At 48.3% G+C, this 21,317-nt stretch overlaps 1 protein-coding gene and 1 long non-coding RNA gene across 2 annotated transcripts in view; one reads left to right on the top strand and one right to left on the bottom strand.

Annotated features, from left to right (window-relative positions):
- The first annotated feature begins 3,982 nt into the window (after positions 1-3,982).
- On the top strand, positions 3,983-11,981 carry Nrsn2 (neurensin 2). The gene is made up of 3 exons (XM_021156895.2): positions 3,983-4,044; positions 6,282-6,476; positions 10,811-11,981. The coding sequence occupies exons 2-3, from the start codon at positions 6,291-6,293 to the stop codon at positions 11,231-11,233; spliced, it is 609 nt and encodes a 202-aa protein (XP_021012554.1). The 5' UTR covers positions 3,983-4,044; positions 6,282-6,290; the 3' UTR covers positions 11,234-11,981.
- LOC110290375 overlaps positions 5,251-21,317 on the bottom strand; it is a 27,285-nt gene continuing 11,218 nt past the window's right edge. Inside the window, exons 2-5 of the long non-coding RNA XR_002377430.1 lie at positions 19,288-19,433; positions 11,939-12,042; positions 9,804-9,970; positions 5,251-6,768 (exon numbers count right to left, since the gene is read on the bottom strand). This is a non-coding gene — a long non-coding RNA (uncharacterized LOC110290375). The remainder of the gene's footprint in view (positions 6,769-9,803; positions 9,971-11,938; positions 12,043-19,287; positions 19,434-21,317) is intronic.

The following is a 21,317-nucleotide window of genomic DNA, read 5'->3' as shown; positions in this document are numbered from 1 at the left end:
ACCTTGGCCATATTATGCTAGCTGAAGTTTTCACAGGGCCAAGTCAGGGGAAGAGGCCCCCCCCCACACACACACAGAAAGGGAGAGGAACAAAAGGCTGGTGGCATCCTTAGTCCTACACAACCTTTTCCGTTTACCTGGAGGAGCTGAGACATCATCAGAGGGCTCACTTTGAGCAAGGGCATCAGAGAATATGCCATGTGCTTTTGTGGGCAGTATAAATTAGGCTGCATTGTGTGCGTGCGTGTGTGTGTGTGTGTGTGTGTGTGTGCGCGTGTGTGTACACATGGGCCATAACACTCATGTGGAAGTCAGAGGACAACTTGCAGTAGTCTTCTTTATTTCCATCGTGTGAATTCCAGGGGTTAAACTCAGGCTGTCAGCCTTAAGAGCGGATTTGTGTGTTGTTTGCCACTGAAAACTCCAGGCCCATGAGCTTTCCTGAGTTCTCCTGTTTCCACCTCTCCTCCCAGCAGGAGTGCCTGGATTCTAGATTCTCTACTTTCCTGTCCCATTTTCCTTGGGTTCTGGGATCTGAAGTCAGGCCCTACTCATGTGGTGAGTGTTTATCCACTAGTCTTCTCTCTAAGCTCCGTTCTCTGGATTGTTTTGTTTTGAGCTCTTCTCCAGGCTATCCTCAAACTTGGAGTGTAATGGAAGGAACCTGGCCTTGAACTCCTGATCCTCCGGTCTCAACCTCTCATACATTGGGATGAGAGGTTGCCACATCTGGCTCATGTTAACCATTTTCACCACATTGCGAACATCATAACTGTTTTCAAGTTCATATCTTACAGGTTATTGAGTTCATATATACCTTATTAACTAGCTGGGAAGTAGAGACAGGAAAATCAGGAGTCCTTGGTTCAAGAGCAGCCAGGGCTGAGTCTGACAAAACCTAAACAAACAAACAAACAAACATACAAAACAAAATCCTTCACCAATAAGTGATGTCCATCACTGTTGTTGTGACTGATCGTCTCAATTATTCACTTGTCCCTTTAAGATATTTATTTTTAAATTGTAAACATTATTTATTTATTTATTTATATTTATATATTTTTAAAAGATTTATTTGTTATTATATCTAAGTACACTGTAGCTGTCTTCAGACACACCCGAAGAGGTCATCAGATCTCATTACAGATGGTTGTGAGCCACCATGAGGTTGCTGGGAATTGAACTCAGGACTTTCAGAAGAGCAGTCAGTGCTCTTAACCGCTGAGCCATCTCTCCAACCCAAGTTATTTATTTTATGTGTATGATATTTTGACTGCAGGTATTGTGCATAACCTGGTGTCCTTAGAAGTCAGAAGAAGGTGTCAGATCACCCAAGACTGGAGTCAAACTCTCTGAGGGGCAAATGCCTCCATTTTATGGACAGAGAACAGCATTCAAAGTGGCACTGCCTCATGAGCTGCAAGGGCCTCCTCGCCTGGCTCGGGCTCCCAGCCTCTCATCTGCCCATCACCCAGGGCCACTTTCCTCCCACAGCGGGCAGAGGATACAGGACAATGGAGCACAGCTTTTGTGTTACTTACTTCACATGTTGCATTGACAGAATACCTAACCTGAGGGGGGAAAAAAAGCAACTTACAGAAGGAAGGGTTTTTTCAGCTTACGATCTTAGAGCATGGTCCTCCCTCACAGGGAAATCAGGGTGGCGGAAGCCTAAGGCGAGGCAGGTGACATGGTGTCCACAATTGGGAAGCAGAGCACAATGAACCATAGGGTTGAATAATCTTTTTCCTTTTTAGTCCAGGGCCCCAGGCCTTGGAATAGTGCTACCCGCACTGAATGTGAGTTCTCCCATTTCAATGAACCTAATCTAGACAATCCCTCACAGACACACCTGCCAGAGACTTGTCTAAATACAGAGGTGATACAAGATCTTGTCAAATACATTTCCTGGCTCAAGGTTGGCCCCACTTCCCAATGCATTTGGTATCTATCACCTCCAGAAGCTCACCCAGTTCAGTATGATAACATCAGCCATTCTCAAATTCCCTCCCTCCTGTTCCCAATGATGGTGCTCCCCAACACATGCACACACACGAGCACACACACACATGCAGGCATACACGCAGGCATGGATGTATACATGCACACAGAGACTTGTGCACACACAGGTGGTTAAGTAAGTACTATAGTGCATACAAAGCCCTTCACACAACATCATTCATTTGTGGCTGTTATTAGCAGGTGCTCAAAAATACTGACACAGGAAGGCACTTCCAGGGAGCTTGGGATACGGAATGGAAGAAGTGTATTGCACAATCATGCGTGTCACACTTATCTCTATATCCCTAGCCTCCAGCACAGGGAGCAACAGATTAGAGACTTTCTTAGTCACTGTTCTATTGCTGTAAAGAGACCACATGACCATGACACCTCTTATAAAATGAATGTATTTAACTGAAAGCTTGTTTACAGTGCCAGAGGTTAGTCTGTTATCATCATGGTGGGGAGCATGACAGAACACATGGTGCTGGAGCAATATCTGAGAACTTTATATCCTGACTCCCAGGCAGGCAGGCAGGCAGGCAGGCAGGCAGGCAGGCAGGCGGGCAGGCAGAGAGCTTGGGCTTGGCATGGGTTTTTGAAACCTCAATGCCCACCCCCAGTGACATGCTTCCTCCAAAGAGACCACAGCCACTCCAACAAGGCCATGCCCCCTAGTCCTTCTAATCCTTTTCAAATAGCACTATTCCCTAATGACTAAACATCCAAATATATATGCACCCACGGGAGCCATAACCACCACAGATGCTCAAAATCCAAAGGTATTTTTGAGCAGTGGTCTCTGAAAAGGCTCAAAGAGGTACTATGATTCCCTTGGGACCACACAGTGAATGTGGGCGCACATGACAAGCTATGAAGCTGACAGTCTTAACAAAGGCCATCATGGATCCCTGGTGGATGTCACTGACAGGCACAGGATTGGAGCTAAACAGGCATGGAGCATAAAAGAGGCTGTGTCATGGACTTCTGAGAGGGGAAGGACATTCTCCAGGGACCTCCTCCTCCCCACCCCGATTCCCACCTCAAGGTAGGGACAGCTAATGCTTAGCTTGAGGTGGAGACTCAAAGAAGAAAGGACATGAAGAAAGAATAAGGATGGTGGACTCTGAGGGGAAGAGGGAGTCAGAGAGATTAGGATCTGATGGTGTTGGGAATGACTCTCTAAGAGGAGTCTGTGAGAGATGTCACTCAAGGATGGCAGCTGCTGAGCCAAAGCCAAGGCCTTGCAGAGAGTGGAGGCCCCGAGAGGACCCCAGGATCTGTAGATTTTCTTATTTTGAGACAGGGTCTTGCTAAGTAGTACAGGTTGGAGCTTCTCCTGCCTCAGTCTTCCTTGTTGGTATGCACCTCTGGGCTGCCTTAAGATGTAGTAGGGTTTGTTGTTATTGGTTTTTTGGGTTTGTTTGTTTGTTTGTTTGTTTGTTTGAGATAGAGTCTCATGTAGCCCAAGCTAGTTTAGAACTAGGTATATAAAACTAAGGACGACCTTTTGATCCTGCTGCCTCTTCCTCTGGAATGCTGGGATTGCAGGCAGGTGCTACCATGCTGCGTTTAGAAGGTCCCGGGATAGAACACGCGGTTCCTGTGTTTCATGGAAGCACTCTACCCACTGAAAGCTACATCCTCCAGCTCAGGCGTCTGCTTTCTGTATGTGTCGGGAGCACCTGGAGGAATGGAGACCCAGAGGAGTGTCTGAAGATATCAAGTGAGAAGACCGAGGATCTTGGTGTGGCTGAGGAGTATGAGCTCTTGAAAGATGCCCAAGGAGATGCACATAAAGAGCCTCTCAGAAAGAAGAGAAGGAAACTGAGTAAGGGACAAAGGTGGGGAACTGCACAGGACTACAGACTGCAGAGCCAGCCTCCGGGATCGGAGAGACCCCCACCTCCCCTCTCCACAGTATCACCTCCTCCCATCCCACTCCACCCCCGCCCGGGATTGTAGCGCAGGCGCGAAGCAAACTCGCTCTGCTCTGCTCCAGCTCCGACAGCTTCTGTTGGCTCCGGAGACGCAGGACCAGAGGTGAGCTCAGACTCCTGCGGCCCGACCCCTGCCCGGCTGGCTCCCCTACCCCTAGCGCCCCTGCCCACCTCTGGCATCCCCAGTATGATTGTGTCCTGTCAGAGCTGGCACATCTGCTTCCTATGCTCTGGCTTTGGGAAGTGAAGTGCTACAGAGTCCCTTGGCACTGAGGGCCTCGACACCCCAGGGCTTATAGAGGAGGCAGAGGCTTCACAGAATGAGTTCACCCGCCCCTTTTTAACAACTCATTTCTATTTCTCTGTGCCTCAGTTTCCCTTCAGGGAAAGTACGCAGTTTATTTCGTCAGAGATGGTCAGGTCAGAGAGTGTGGCTGATGTTTTTGACTCCTCTAGCCATCGCACAAGGAGGGCTTTCCTTCCTGCTGCGCTGGAGTGAGCGGACTTAAGGACAGATTCTGTGCGTCCTGTGGCCCACAGGTTTGTCTCCTTCGAGACAAGTCCCTAGCATTAAAGTCTCTTTTCCTGGACCACGCAGCTTCTTCCTCTTCCAGCTCTTTTCCCATTAAACGTCTCCCTTTGCAGGTTAGGAACAAACTCCTGGATGTTTCCATGGCAACCCCGCGGGCTCCTCTGCATCCTGTCGCTCCCTGTCCTCTTCCCATCCCCCACTCCCAGACCTGCTTCAGACCACCCTAAGATGGGAGGAGGCGGGGCCAGGCAGAGGGGAGGCACAGTCAAGGTCACCTTTCTTCTTCATTATCTGCTGGATGAACAGACCCTTTGCATTTGGAGGCAGGGCGAGCAAGAATTACAGGGGAGGGGCTGACTCTGGCCCTTTGTCCCTGTATCCCTCCCCGCCCCTTCTGGGCCTCTATTTGACGCTCTGGTTGTGGCGTCTTCAGGCCGCGTTCATTTTCCTCACTAGCACACTCCCAAACAGGGCCTCTGTGATCTCTGCTCTGGCCGCATCGCTGCCCCCCACCTTCTCTTGCAGTCCTGTTATCTGGCCCTCATTTTAGGTCACTGCTGTGCCTTGGCCTCTACCATTTATCATTCTCTAGGCTGTTTGTTGTTGTTTTATTCCTCCTATTTTTCTTCCTTCCTTTGAATTGTGGGGCGAGTGAACAGTCACGATCCCATCAGCACTCCCGTGCATATGTGTGCCTCTTTGGTGTGTGTGTGTGTGTGTGTCTACGCAGGGATTCTGGTGTCACGCTGATTGAAGGACAGAAGGCTCCATCAGAACAAGTCCACTGGTTTTATTTTGATTGAAGCTGCACATGGCGCTGAGGGAGATGGGAATGAAGCAGCAGAAAGAGCCACGTTTTTTTCCCCCAATACCTCGATGGACACAGGTCCCTTCCATCCCCAAGATCTCAGAGTCTCCTTTTGTGGGTTCCTAAATGGTCTTCCTGGAAATCTAGTAGTCAAAAAGACCGAGAGCCCTTAATCCTGAACTCACCATTCCTTGGGACTTGTGTATAGGGAAAATCTGCCTCAGGCTTTTAGGACTATACAGTGTGAAGACTCCCACCCAACTGCACGAGTATCGTCTATGAAAGTTACCCCGAGAAATGGTTCTAAAAGGACAGAAGTTTTGAGAGGGGACATAAGGATCTCTCACTGTAAACCTGGGAGCCCCAAAAGTTGAGGAAGGAAATAAAAACAAAAACAAAGAATAGTAATTGGAGTTGTCACGATGGCTCATGGGGGTAAAGACACGTGCTGCTGCCAAACTGATGGCTGGGGCATTCAATTGGTCAAAGGGGAGAGGTGGCTCTGAAACACTTCCTTTCACTTCTACACGGGTTTGCCCGCACATCTGTGTACGTCACACGGGCAGTAAGTAAATTGGAAGAAGACAATGCCATAAAAATTACAGAAGACCATTGAGTGAAACAGCTGCCATCGTTAGCCCTATTTCCCAGACAAGGTCGTTATTAGTTCTATTTCACCAACAAGGGAAGCCTGAGAGGTCAGGACCCAATCTAAAGTCACATCAAAGACGCTGTGGGCCCTGGGACTCAGTCCGACAGTGAGGCTCCAGAGCCACATTCCAGATGCCAGATGGTCCTCAGAGAAAACACTCAGGCGGACAGACAGCTGCCGGGGTAAAGCGGAAAACTCCTGGCTCGTGCATTAACTTAGGGAAGGATGCTGAAAGGGTAGGTGGCCTGTGAGGGCAAGGTGACAGAGGAGTGGGGAGGGGACCTCACTCAGGGGCGAAAGGGCTACCATGGCAACTCTACTGACCTCCCTCTGTTGCTGTGCCCACAGGAATCCGTGATGAGCTGCAGTCGCCCCTGTGTCTGTAGTCATGGCACCAGTGTGGAGGAAAGTACATGGTATGGGCTTGACTTCTATCCTAATCTCTTCTACAATGACTGGCTGGGTACCACCACTCTCCCCTATAACCCAGAGAGAATCCCCATCCGGTATATCAACCGACCCTGGCCCTCACTGTGTTGGAAGGTAAGGACAAAGGAATGGCACCTGTGGCTTTAGGGAGAAGGTGGGATTGGACTGAGGCCAGATCATGGCTATAAGAGAGATGCTAGGGTGGCCAGGAGTCTTCATGTTCAAGGGCCAAAAGTACAGTATGAATAGGTTCCGACAACAGAGACCGGAGGTTGGATGCCTTCTGGCAAAGGTGGATCCAACCACGGGCTAACGAGTTTACCAGCTTCTTCTGAAGTCTTCGAGCTCCTTGTGTTATCAATTCACACAGCCCAGCTTCTCGGTGCTACAGTGCTGACTCATGACCCTTTAAAATAATGATTAAAACATCATTATGTATTAAACTCCCAGCATGCACATGGTGACTCACAAGCAGTCGAAACTCTAGTGGCAGGGAATCCAATGCCCTCCTTGGTCTCCACAGGCACTAGGCATGCGTGTGCTGCAGTCGTAACTGCAAGCAAAACACTCATATACATGAAATAAACGCACCGAAAAATGTTTTAAAAGCATGATCACGTGAGTGTGTTCATGTGTGTAATGGTTTTTAAATGTTATTTAATAATAACTACTAGTTATTAATATGACCAGGCCAGTCCTCACCCACCCAATAATTGTGGCAAAGTCCTAAGGACTTAATTTAATCAGTTGTAGCACAATTACTGGGCAAATTACCCCTCGTCTATTCTTTTGTATGCTAGACTGGTTAATTCTCCAGCTATGCTCCCTAGGTACTGCTGTTTGAGTCTCACCAGGGTTATTTCTGTTCCAGCAGTCTGTCCTCAGGGGGCGTGTTCACTTGGCCATGTTTTCCTGGCCCATCTCATCTAATGGAGACCTCTTGTTCCTCTCTTCTTTCTCCCTCTCCCTCCTTCTCTCTCCTCCTTCTCTCTCCTCTTTCTCTCCTCATGGTCCCTGAAACCCCACCCACCTCTATTCTCCCCAGTAATTGGCTGTAGCCACTTTTATTTAATCTATGGCTTTAAATTGGGGAGCAAGGTTTGCGCAACAAAAGTGGTATGTGTGAGAATTCTGTCATCTGGGAGCAACCAGATCTTGGGGTACAAAATTTAGCATTTGAATACATAGCAGCACCACAGCAATCTCCAGCATGTGTATGCATTTGTATGGACACGCAGATATGTATATACAGGTATATACAACAGAGAGAGAGAGAGAGAGAGAGAGAGAGAGAGAGAGAGAGTTCTGCCTAAAGTGCTCTGACCAGGAAGTCTTCTCAGATAATCCCAGGTCAGAGGGCAACTCTACAGGGTCATGTCACTCTCTCTACTTCCTGCGAGTTCTAGGTCATCAATGAAGCGACCCAGGGTCTGATCCCCAGCATGGCATAAACTTGAGTGTAGTGGTGACACTTTGATCCTAGCTAGCCCTAGGAAGTTAGTAGACACAGGGGGACCAGAGTTTTAAGGTCGTATTTGGCTATATAGCACATTTGAGGCAGCCTGAGCTACATCTGTTTAGAAAGAAAAATCAACCTAAAAAGGCCAGAAATTAACTGACTTCCGGGATGCATAGTAAAACTGTGGTCTACACTTTGGAAAGCCGAGGAGGAGGGAATCACGAGTTCAAGACCAGCCTGGAATAGAAATAGTGTGCTGTAGGCCAGCCTGAGCAACTGAGTGAGACCCTGTCTTGAAATACATCAATTAATTAATAAGTTAATAAGTGAATAAATGAAATTAAATCGAGAAGGAATGAAAGCATTTTGTCCCTAGAAGTCTGACTCTCTTTGGGCCACTTGCCAACGCTGTGCTAATTACCATGGCTTTGGAGGGGAAACACAGCTGCCGGATGTGGAGTTCATCTCACCTACATCTCACTGTGGTTTCCCACTGTGGGTACCATTGGCAGGCAGAACAGACATGTGAGAAACACACAACTGATGCTCATAACAGCCCGAGGTGTCAGTCAGTAGTCCCTTTGTATACCTCTTCACTAAATACCGTAGAGAAACTGAAGCCAAGGGTCCCTCTGTCTGCTTTCAAGGGGCTCCCCTCTAATGGTGAAGCAAGGTGCTAACTCGTGTGTGTGTGTGGGGGGGGATAGATGTGTGTATGTTTTGAGGGATTGCACTGAAACATCCTAAACAAACTTCCAACATTTGCCTGGGACAGCCTTAAACTCACTCTGTAGCCCAGGTTGGCCTTTCACTGGCCATTATTCTATTTCAGACTCCTGATAGCTGAGATTACAAACGTCACCAGACATTTTTTTTTCTTCCTAAGACAGGGTTTCTCTGCGTAGCCCTGGCTGTCCTGGAACTCACTCTGTAGACCAGGCTGGCCTCGAACTCATAGAGATCCACCAACCTCTGCCTCCCAAGTGCTGGGACTAAAGGTGCGTGCCACCATGCCCGGCCTCTTTTAAAATTTTTGTTTACTTATTATTGTATCTGTGTGTGAATGATGTGTGTACATGGGCATGTGTGCCATGTGTGCCAGGGTTAGAGGGCAACTCTGTGAAATTGCTTCTACCTTTACATGGCTGACCGGGCTCGAACTCGGGCTGTTGGGCTTACTCAGCAAGTGCCTTGACCCACTGAGACATCTTGTTAGTTCTCTTTTTTTCTTTTTTTTTTTGAAATGTGTGTACATGTTTGAGTGTACAGGTGTATATACACTTGGAGAGGTAGGTGTTGTGTGTGCTGTGTGTCTGCACATGGGGAGGTAGGTGTGATGTCTTCCACTATTTTTCTTCATGTTACTTTTTGAGACAGTCTTTCACTAAATTCGCCTAGTCAGTGAGCTCTGGAGGTCTCCACCCTTGCAGCACTAGAATTATAGACATATGCTGCTTTTTTTTTTTTTTTTTTTGGTTTTTAGAGACAGGGTTTCTCTGTATATCCCTGGCTGTCCTGGAACTCACTTTGTAGACCAGGCTGGCCTCAAACTCAGAAATCCGCCTGCCTCTGCCTCCCAAGTGCTGGGATTAAAGGCGTGTGCCACTACCGCCTGGCTCGCTGCCTGGCTTTTTAAGGCAAGATTTCACTGTATAAAATAGCTCCAGCTGACCTAGAACTCACAGAAGACAGTCAGCCTCTGGGATTACAGTCATGTTCTTTCTACCGTGCCCTGACTCAAACCTGGCTTTTTTTTATATGGGTGCTGGGAATCAAAACTCGGATACTTGTGTTTCCATGGAAGGCACTTAACCCCTGAGCCATCCCCCAACCTCCCACTTAAAGAACTCTCATGTATGGTCCATTTCATTGTTCAACTAGACTTATCACTGCACCGAGCACAAGACACCCAGTGAGTCAAAACATGTCCCGTCTTTGTTCTCATAGTGTTCAGTCCAGTAAAATAGGCAGCCATCACTCACCTAAAAACTAAAATCCATGGCCAAATCTGTTCAGAGGTGGCTGCACTGAAGGGTCACTCAGCTCTGGGCTTTGTAAAGAGAAAGGGCACCTGCCTGAGCTGAAGTCTCTGGGAAGGTGCCTTAGAGGAATGGTTCAAGATGAGATTTGAGGATGTATGAGCATCAACCTAGGAAAGAGACAGAGGCTGAAAAGGATCGTGGGGTCAGATGGTACCCAAGTAGGAGTGCCAAACAGAACTGGGATATAGAGCTCAGTCAGTAAAGTGCTTGCCCTCCATTCAACCCCAGTACCCACATAAAAATGCCAGGTAGAGCTGGATATGGAGGTGCATGCCTTTAATCCCAGCACTTAAGAGGCAGCTGGAACTTGGTGAGTTGGAGGTCAGCCTGGGCTGTATAGCAGTTCCAGGACAGCCAGAGCTACGTAGAGAGGTCATGTCTCAAAATCAATAAATACAATAGTGAAAAGAGAGACAGAGACAGGAGGATCTCTGGGGCTTACTGGCCACTCAGTTCCAGGTCCTGGTGAGAGATCCTGTTTCTGAGAAACACCAGAGGTTAACCCCTTGCTACTATATGTACTATATACACTCCCCTTCATACAACACACACATACACACTTAATAAGAATAATAATAATAGGACCTAGATAACAATGGACAGAACTCAAGGTTAGCTTTGGAAACCATTGCTAGGGTGGGTATGGTGATTCACGCCTGTAATTCCTGTACTTAGGAGGCAAGCTTTCAAGGCCATCGAGGGCTACATAGAAAGTTCCAGGCTATCCCAGGTAGCTGAGCACGACCTGCCCTCAAACTAAAATTCAAAAAGGGCTGAAGGTGTAGCTCTGTAGTAGAGTGTTTGCCCCTTCCATGTGCAAAACCCTGGGTTCTGCTCCCATCTCTATTAAGTCCCAGAGGGATGTTCTGTGATGCCCAGTTCATGATCCTATGACCCCCGACCACAGTTGAGCCTGAATCCTTGCCGTTCCGTCTGCCTCTCCTCAGGTCACCGTGGCAGTGGCCTCTCTGTTTCTCCTGCTGGGTGTGGCAGCCTTGACCACTGGCTATGCAGTGCCCCCCAAACTAGAGCTTGTTAACGAAAGTAAGTTCTCATCGATGGAGGATCCAGTAGCCGACTACAATCAAGCCCTCATGACCTGCCGTGTGGTAGGAGCAACGCTGTGCGGAGTAGCCGGGGTCATGCTGGCTGTCTGCCTCTTCTTGATCGCCTCTGGTTGGATGTTCCAGGACATCAAGGCAGAGCCCCTCGTCACTGAAGCTGACAGCCCCGTGGAAGTATTCAGGGATGAGCCTGAGAAGCTGTCCCCAGCCTTCCATGAGACCAGTAGTCAGTCGCCGTTCTTGACCCCGCCCAGCCCTTTTGGGCAGCAGTCTGTGCAGACCAGCCAGCCCCAGCGGGACTTGTAAGTCTGCAGGCTGGAGAAGTCAGACCCTTCCCGCCTGGCACTCCTTGCTTTCATCACCCTGACTTCTTCCTCTCAGTAGTGCCAATCTCTCTAGGACCCTTATAGCTCTCCCCTCCCCCCAAATCAAGTCCCACGCTCCAATCTCACCCCTGTCCAGGATAAGAGCAAACTCAACCAAGAACTGCTCTTTCAGACTCGTGAAACGACCCAGAGAGGACCCAGAAATGGCCCAGGAAGGCCCAGGGCCTTCCTGGCGTGATTGACGATCTGAGTTTTATTTCTCACACCTACAAGGTGGAAGGAGGAGAACTGGCTCCCCACAGTTGTCCCCTGACCCTCACCCCTAACCACCAATCACAAAGAAAGGTAATAAAAAATATAAATTCCACGGATTAGGAAAAGTGGAATGTTTTTGCCCCTCAAAGTCCACCCCCTAGACAGTAATGCCCTCTGGACTTGATCCTGAGCCTACTAATAAACCTGTGTGCACTCCTTTAGGTCCCAGCACCTTCTTTCTATGGGTGGTCCAGCCAAAAGCATGTCCTCCTGTAGGACACTAGAGGGCGCTCTAGGACAGCGTCGAATCCTGTCTCTGGCAACCCCTTGCAAGCCCACGGGGCTTCCTGGGTGGGAGGAAGAGGGTTCAAGCACTCCCCACCACCTTTGTGCCCCCACTGGTTGTACTTTCCAGGTCCCTGCTTCTCACCTCCTCCATCTTGCTTCGCCTTTCAATAAACAGTTGATGCATACCACCAGCGTGGCTTCCTTTTGAAGTTCTCAACCTGTGGGTCGCGACCCCCTAGGGTCCTCCTAAGACCATCAGAAAACGCAGATATTTACATCACGATTCATAACAATAGTAAAATTACAAAGTAGTAACAAAAATAATTTTTTCGTTGGGGTCACCACACATGAAGAGTTGTATTAAAAGGGTCGCTGCAGCATAGGAAAGTTGAGAGCCACTGTTGGAGATCATTGGAACGTGGGGGATGGGAGAGAGAAATGGTTCCTAGCTGAGACCTACTATGTGCTTAAGTCCTTTATTCTCATTTGCTCCCTAGGACAATCATTTAAGAAAAAAAAAAAGACTATTAAACAAGGAGTAGTGGTTCAAGCCTTTAATCCCAGTTCTCAGGAGAAAGAGGCAGGTGGATCTCTGTGAGTTTGAAGCCAGCCTGGTCTACTTAGAGTTCAAAGACAGCCAGAGCTACATCGAGAATCTCTGTAATGGGGGGTGGAGGGAAGTTATTAATGGTCAGATTATTAATGGAGGCAGATCACTGATGGTCAGAGATAAGAAGTCAGATGTCCAAGGCTTCTTCTGACGGCTTTATTGGTTCATTGCTCCAGGATAGCCCTCCCTCCCTGCTGCCCTTGGGTGGGAAGGATATCAATGACTCATCCCTGAGAGGAATGTGGAGAGGAGGGGTTAGAAGCCAGTGGGGACTCCTTTGCAGGATCCTAAGAAGCTGGCATGGAAGCAGGTGCCTGGGAGCTTACCACTGAGGAGTTAGTGCAGGAAAGCTGTACAAACTCAAGGGTAGTGTGGGCTGTCTAGCAAGAAACACACACACATGCAGGTACACACACACATTCACACACATGCATACACACACACATGCATGCACACACATACACACACATGCACATGCACACACATGCATACACACACACACACACATGCACACACACACACACACACACACACACACACACACACACATATAGAGGGACCACCCATTCTGCAGGACATGAGTAAAGCCAAGCCCGCTCTCCATGCTTTACAGACAAGAGTTTCATGTCTCCAACACAAGCCAGGGTGATAGGAAAAGCCGTCATTCCCAAACCTGGCTCCTGACCCCTAGGCCTGTGTTTTCAACTGCGTTACTTACAGAGTGAACGTCCTGTCAGTCACCCAGGCTGTCCCACTGTTCCACGAAAGCCAGCGCAGCCGCTCTGCTGCCTCCATGATGTCTAGTTTCAGTTGCTCTGTCAAGCCTTGAGCACTTTTTTGCTCATTCCTCAAACCCAGCACAAGTCAACCTTGGACACAGATCCTGTCCCCAGCCCTGTCCTGGGCCAAGCTAGCTCCCTGATCTAGGCTATCACCATCTCTCTCCCACTTGGGTAGAGCATCAGCATCTCCCTGGTATATGGAGCCCACTTTCCCATGCACATCGTACTTCCTGACTCTAATTTCTACACTAGAGCTGGACAGGCACTTAGGTCAAGCTCCACCAAGCTCAGGGTCTGCTCCTAAGTAGCTTGGTGAAGCCCAGAGTTTCCCTGAAGCTTACAAGGCTTCATCCCACTGCTGGTACTGTGCTTGCCTTCCTTTGTGACCTTGACCCTGCTACCAGTCAAACCAGTCCTCTGCGCCTCCAGCACTAGTGCTGGCTCCAGCCTCCCAGGTTTGGCTAGCTGTTCCAGCCACAGCCTGCCCCTCCTCAGTGGTCAGTTCCCTGACCTCCTTCAAGACTGCTCAAAAAAGACCAGGGTTTGGTGCGTGCGTAGGAAGACTCTGTCTCAAAAAATAGAAAAGACTGCTCATAAGTCACCCTATCAGTGTACAGCCTATTTAAAAACCGTATACCCCATTTTTCTGTTCTCTGTATACTTTGGGTTTTGGTTTTGCTTTTTCTTTTCTTTTTTTTTTTTTTTTCGAGACAGGGTTTCTCTGTATAGCCCTGGCTGTCCTGGAGCTCACTTTGTAGACCAGGCTGGCCTCGAACTCAGAAATCCGCCTGCCTCTGGCCTCCCGAGTGCTGGGATTAAAGGGGTGCGCCACCACGCCCGGCTCTTTTTTTTTTTTTAAGATTTATTTATTTATTATATGTAAGTACACTGTAGCTATACTTCAGACACTCCAGAAGAGAGCGCCAGATCTCGTTACGGATGGTTGTGAGCCACCATGTGGTTGCTGGGATTTGAACTCTGGACCTTTGGAAGAGCAGTCGGGTGCTCTTACCCACTGAGCCATCTCACCAGCCCCCTGGTTTTGCTTTTTCATAGCACTGATCACCTTTCTTCTTTCTTCTTTCTTCTCTTCTCTTCTCTTCTCTTCTCTTCTCTTCTCTTCTCTTCTCTTCTCTTCTCTTCTCTTCTCTTTTCTTTTCTTTCCTTCTTCTTTTATAATTTTGATACAAAGTCTCACTATGTAGATCTGGCTGTCCTGGAACTCACTCTGTAGACCAAGCTGGCCTCAACTTAGAGATCCACCTGCCTCTGCCTCCTGAGCGCTGGGATTAAAGGCAAGCGCCATTGTGCCTGGATATTGATCATCTTTCAATACACTGCTTCTTATATCATTGTTTACTACCTGTCTACTTTGTTGATGTAAGCTCCGTAGGCTCAAGGACCTGTACCTACAGATGCCTCCCACAGTGCCTGACTCACAGAAGCTCAGTAAGTGTATAATGAACAAAGCAGTCCGTAGCACCTGAGAGGCTGAGGCAGGCAGAGTGTCTGAAACTACCTAGAGGTCTCAGCACTCGCCACCCTAAAAACCCACCGGTCTGAGTTTTATAGTAATGGGGTTTTTCTGTTGGTAAAATAAGCCAATTCAAACAAAATTAAAAATATAAAACAGGTTCATTTGGGGTCAGCTCTTGGGCAGGTTCACTGGTCTCAGAGAACGGTCCCAGCAAAATCACCATGCAGACAGCAAAACATGGGTGGGGTGGGGGGGGCAAGATGGGGTGGAGCCCACACAGAGACAAGAAGTGCAGGGAGAGTGTATGAGAGAAGAGACAGAGCTCATGACCAAAATATCTGGATTATATAGGGAAAAGCCTTTGGGGGAGGGGAAGTCCAGCCCTTACATTGCAAAGTTCAGGGTAGAGAGTATCCTGTAAGGGTCCATGATTCTCCAAAGAATGATACCCAGGACTCAATTAGTATGTAAACTGCAAAAAGTGTTTTATTCTGTAGAAGTCCAGCATGCTCAGGTTCCCCATTACCAAGAAAGATGGCCAAGTGAGCTCGCAGGCCAGATTAAAAACACATTAAGGGATTCTGGGGTAGGTGACCTTCATCTTACTCCATCTCTAGGGACATTCCATTACTGGGGCTCGGGGGCTGGAAACTTGCAGGGAAGGTCTGGAAACTGTAGCTGAGGAAGTCTGGAAACTGCTGCTGACCCATTGTCCTTGCCTCAGGCCAGTTGGCGGGGCAGCTTCTGAGGCCTGGACTTGAAGCCTGTCATGGAGTCAGCCTATCCTTCTCAGTGCCCACCACACTAAGTAACAGGTAGGAACTGAGGGACGCTGGGAGAACCTGGAGGCCAGGTCTGCTCAGCTGCTTGTCCTGGTCTGAAGTCCATCATAGACATTTGGTCACTGAAGCTTAAAGACCTTCAAGCTACCGGTTCAAAGACATTCAGCTCGTGAGTGGCAGACAGGGCACTCTGAGCCACAGTCCAGGCCACGCTACAGTGTCTCTCAGCTTGAAGGTCCCAGGCTAGGAATACCATCCGAGAAGCAACCAGTGTGTCCATCTCTTGCTGCTAGATGGGAAGGCGAGCATGTGCTAGTGAGAGACCAAATCTTTTAAATTCAGACTTCATTTTAGAAAACTTGAACTCAGGTAAACTAACAGGCTTGTACCTAGCATTCGTTTTCAAGTTATTCCCCCAACAAAACCTGAGCCTGGCTCCAGTTTCTAGGCTAATCCCAACAAATCCAGCATTTCCAAGTTAATTCCCAACAAGCTTGACAACCGCCAATGCAGAGGAACGCAGAAACGAAGCTTATTGTTTGACTCTCGGCACCAGATTTTGCTAAAGGCCATAGCAGCTCTCTGATTAGGTGCTTGCCAGGCTAGAAATACTCAGCCCCTTCTTGCTGCCTTCTATAAAGCCTTACCCCACAGATAATCAGGGTTCCTCCCCACCAAAACCGTCCTGCATGTTGGTGATGGGCTGAGGGGCCTGAGATAGCTTAAAGACCTATTGTGATTTGCATTGGATAGCTCCTGCCCATTTTGGGGTGGGGGTAGGAGGGTCACTAATACTTCCCTGGCAGTACATTAACAGAACATTTTCCCAGGGAAGTTAGGAATCCACTGTATTTTCTGGAATTCAATTTAAAAAAAAAGATTTATTTATTTTATGTATTTGAATACACTATTGCTGTCCTCAGACACATCAGAAGAGGGCATCAGGTTACATTAAAGATGGTTGTGAGCCACCATGTGGTTGCTGGGAATTGAACTCAGGACCTCTGGAAGAACAGTCAGTGCTCTGAACCACTGAACCATCTCTCCGGCCCTCAAATGTTTTATTAAAAATGTATTAATTAAAAATTGGGGTCAGTGTTTGTGCACACCTTTAACACCAGCACTTGAGAGGCAGAGGCAGAAGGATCTCTGTGACTTTAAGGCCAACCTGGTCTACAGAGAAAGTTTCAGGACAGTCAGGGATACACAGAGAAACCCTGTCTCAAACAAACAAAATAAATAAATAAGAGCACATCTTTAATTTAAATTTAATTAAATAATAATTAATTAAATTTAATTAGTTTAAATAAATAAATAGTGTTGACTCTAGAGAAACAGAGGCAGGATCTTTGTTTGAGACCAGCCTGGTCTACAAGGTGAGTTCCTGTTCAGCCAGGGCTACATGGCTATATACAAGATCTTGTCTGCAAACGGGGAACAAAGTCTGGGGAGAAGATCCGTTGGTGAATTGTGAACGCCAGTGTAATTTCCTAAGCCATTCGAACCCCAGAAACCGGGCGTGATACTTGCTGTATGTCTGTCTGTGCACCACGTGCATGCAGTGCCCGTGATGGCCAGAAGAGGGCGTCGAACACCCATTCCCCGCCCTCACCTCTGCCACTCTCAGCCTGTAGCCCAGGCTGTCCTGGATCTCTCTCTAGGTACAGCCAAGAATGACCTTGAACTTCTTCTGATCTTCCTCCGTCCTAGGTGCTACAATTCCAGTACTACATTGTAACTGTTCCTCCTAACCCCCAACTCCTCCTCCCCTTTCCCTCTCTCCCACCCCGTCTCTCCCTCCTTCCTTCCATCCCTTTCCTTCCTTAGGCAGCGTTTCATTCAGCCAGGCTGGCTTCTAAGTTGATATATATCTCCTCATTCTCTTGCCTTAGCCTGCCGAGTGCTGAGGTTACTGGCACGTGCCACTCTGCTCAGCTTGTGAAACGTGGAAGCCCTGACCTTGAACTAAACTGCTGTTTGTAGATCATTCCTCACAACCGACAACACAAGGCTTTGTGCCAGGAGCTCCTGGAGAGGGGCAGCTAACAGACACACGAGGCAGAGTGATACAGGTCGCCCCCTGGTGTTCCTCAGGTGGAATCGCAGCTGCTCCGAAGGCTCTCCTACCTAGGAGGGAAGGTCTTTGTCCCTCAGGAGCCTCTTCCTCCCAGAGACGCCAGCCAGAATAGAGAAGTGGGTTTTGTTTTATGTTTCTCTCTCTCTCTCTCTCTCTCTCTCTCTCTCTCTCTCTCTCTCTCTCGCTCGCTCACACACACACACACACACACACACACACACACATTTACCCCTAGTACTGGGGAATGAATATAGGACCTCAGGTATTCACACCTGAACCTTGCTCTACCTATTTAAATCTCTAGAACACCTCTAACACATCCCCAGCCAGAATAGAGAGGTTCATTTCTGGGAACATGACTGGGGCGGGGAGCCAAGGAGCAAGAAAATCAAGCTGACAGAAGTAGGGAAGATGTTGGGGGGAGTCTAGGGGGTGTTCCAACAGCCAGAGAGACAGAAATGAGCAACAACCTGTTCTAGACTTTTCTCCCAAATATTCCATCTAGGGCCTGTGAGATAAGCCGGGGTTAGATGCTGTGTGACCCTAGGGCATGTCTTAACCTCTCTGAACCTCATGCTTTGCTTTTGTTTTGTTTTCATTATTTATTTATTTATTATATGTGTGTACACTGTAGCTGTCTTCAGACACTCCAGAAGAGGGCATCAGATTTTTGTTATGGATGGTTGTGAGCCACCATGTGGTTGCTGGGATTTGAACTCAGGACCTTTGGAAGAGCAGTCGGTGTTCTTAACCCCTGAGCCATCTCACCAGCCCTGTTTTCATTTTTTAATTAAAATATTATTTTATTTTATGAGTGTGGAGGGGGCAGCATATACCACATGTGCATGGATGCCCACAGAAGTCAGAAGAGGGGCTGGAGAGATGGCTCAGTGGTTAGGAGCACTGATTGCTCTTCCAAAGGTCCTGAGTTCAAATCCCAGCAACCACATGGTGGCTCACAACCACCCGTAATGAGATCTGACGCCCTCTTCTGGTGCATCTGAAGACAGCTACAGTGTACTCACATATAATAAAATAAAATAAATAAATCTTAAAAAAAAAAAAAAGAAGAAGAAGAAGTCAGAAGAGAGTGTTGGATCCCTGGAGCTGGAGATGTTCTATATCTGACACAGGTGCTGGGAACGGCGCTCGGGACCTCTGGAAGAGGTCAGCCATCAGTCTTCACCACTGAGCCATACTCCTGCACCTGAGTGCTGGCATTAAAGGTTCCTCCCTAGCAGGGCGTGGTGGCGCACGCCTTTAATCCCAGCACTCAGGAGGCAGAGGCAGGTGGATTTCTGAGTTCGAGGCCAGCCTGGTCTACAGAGTGAGTTCCAGGACAGCCAGGGCTACACAGAGAAACCCTGTAAAAAAAAAAAAAAAAGGCTCCTGCCTGGCTGGGTGCACAACCTTTTTGCTGTTGATTTTATTAGTTTTGTCTCTTAAAAGATGGACAACGACCCTGAATCCTTGAGATTGTTTGGAAACCTGTTGAATCTGACACCTGAACCAATAAATGCAAGCTATTATGGAAAGCGAAAGCCAAGCCACACAGACTAGAACTAGATATGACACAGACAGAAGCCTGTCCTTCAGGGACTCACAGTCTAGAGGGATGTCCTGTTCTGCCAACAGGACAATGGACCAGGCAATGACCAGGGTAAACATTGTAAGGGGTGATACAGTGTCATATCACAGGGACAAACAGGGAGATTCAGAAAGCACGTGGGCTGGGGAATATAGCTACTTGGTAGAATGCTTACCTAGTGAACATAGAGCCTTGGGTTGAATCCCAGTACTCCATAGGCAAGGTGAGGCTCATGCCTGTAATTCCAGCACTTGAGAGGTAGAAGCAGGAAGATTAGAAATTCAAGGTCATTCCTGGATACATAGTGAGTTCAAGACCAACCTGGCATTTGGCGAGGGAGAGAGAGAGAGAGAGATCTGTGAGATTGTTTCGGAGCCAATCATGGTTACACAGTGACATTCTGTCTTAGAAATAACCAATAATAGTGACACATCTAGCACCTGACTGGGTTAGGTTTTGTCCTCAGAAAACTCTAGAGGTTTTTGGGTTTTGTACACCTATAGATCTGAAGGTGGTGATCACCGTCTCCAGCTCACAGAACGTGGAACATAGTATATGTGCATGCAAGCATCCAGCCCGAGATTGATCAGCTAGTGGGCTTGAAACCATGCAAGTCCAGAATGCCCCATGCCTCCAGCACCTACAGTACATACAGAAACTCGCCAACCTGCCATGGGTGAGGATCATGCCCTCAAATGCCATCCTGTCCAGACCCACAGACAGAGGCAGCATACCTGTCTATTTCAATGAACATCCTCCCCTGCCCCTGGTGCATGCTCAGAGAACCTCCATGTATCACTGTGGAACGGTGTGCATTGTTGGAGGTGAACAGTAGCTCCATGCGAACTCCCAGACACGTGTGGATGGATGGAAATCAGACATAAGTTCAGTAAGCATGTTACATCCCAGGATGCTCTTTGGTGCGCACACACATGTGTATCAAGTATTAGGAGGAGGTCTGAGATCCACTGACAGACCCCCTGTGCATTTAGTCTTTCTCTGCTACTGTTTTATTTTTCGTTTGTTTCCTAGTAGCTACATTGATTGAGCACTTACTGTATGAAAGTGAAGTGGCTTGGCCAATGCCACCCAGTCGGCAAATGATTGGGAACTGAAGCCCTGGTCCTATCCGCAGTCTCTACTGCTTCGCCTGTGTACCTGAGTGAACAGGTGTGTCGTGGTTGGGTTTCCATACTGACATTCCCTGTGGCCTTGGATGTCACATGTTCCTGTGAGCCCATGTTCACAGGTGTACTCCACGGTCACTCGTGGTGATAGGACCAGCGTCTCTAGTTCCTCTCATGTGTCAGGCAGGGTTGTTGTTAGCAGAGCTGGGAGTTTCCTGTCCCAGCCTCACCAAAGCCAAGCTCTGGGCTGCAGGCCACCAGGGACCCGGTGAGGGAGGAACACAGGATTTCATAAGCATCCGATCTGGGACACGTGCTCTGGGCCGAGAGAGGCAAAAGAGAAAAACAGGATGTCCTTTGGGGCGAACACCTGGGCAGGGGCCAGACCTGATCTGGTTTGGCAGGGGAAGGAGCTGCCAGGCATGGCATCTGATTGTGTATACACCAAGAGGGTGTGTGAGTGCAAGTGGAGGAGGGGTTTACAGGGAGGGAGCACCTCACTGACCCCAGGAAGGCAGGCCAGTGGGGAGGGCCAGAGGAAAGAATAGGGGAAGGCAGGGAGGGGTTCATCTCTCTTCACAAGTCTTTCTTGTTGCTGCTGTTGTTTTAAGAGATGAGGTCATCCTTTGTTGCCCGGGCTGATCTGGAGCCTGGCAATCCTGCCTCACCGTGGTCTCAGAGGCTGGAAATATAAGTGTGAGAGTTACGTCACTAGGTAGCCATTTTAGAGATCATAAGTGATCAAGTATTATAGGACATCCTTTAACTTAACCCAGCACTCTGATCGATCACCCAGAGGCTGATAGATCTCTATGAGTTCAAAGCCAGTCTGGTTTACACAGTGAGTTCCAGGACAGTCAGGGCTACAATAGTGAAACCCTGTCTCAAAACACACACACGGGGCCTAGCAAACACATAAGTGGATGCTCACAGTCAGCTATTGCATGGATCACACGGCCCCCAATGGAGGAGCTAGAGAAATTACCCAAGGAGCTAAAGGGAACTGCAACCCTATAGGTGGAACAACAATATGAACTAACCAGTACCCCGGAGCTCTTGTCTCTAGCTGCATATGTAT

The sequence above is a fragment of the Mus caroli genome, chromosome 2 (genome assembly GCF_900094665.2).
Source record: "Mus caroli chromosome 2, CAROLI_EIJ_v1.1, whole genome shotgun sequence".
NCBI lineage: Eukaryota > Metazoa > Chordata > Mammalia > Rodentia > Muridae > Mus > Mus caroli.
This window is presented reverse-complemented; position numbering and strand designations above follow the sequence as displayed.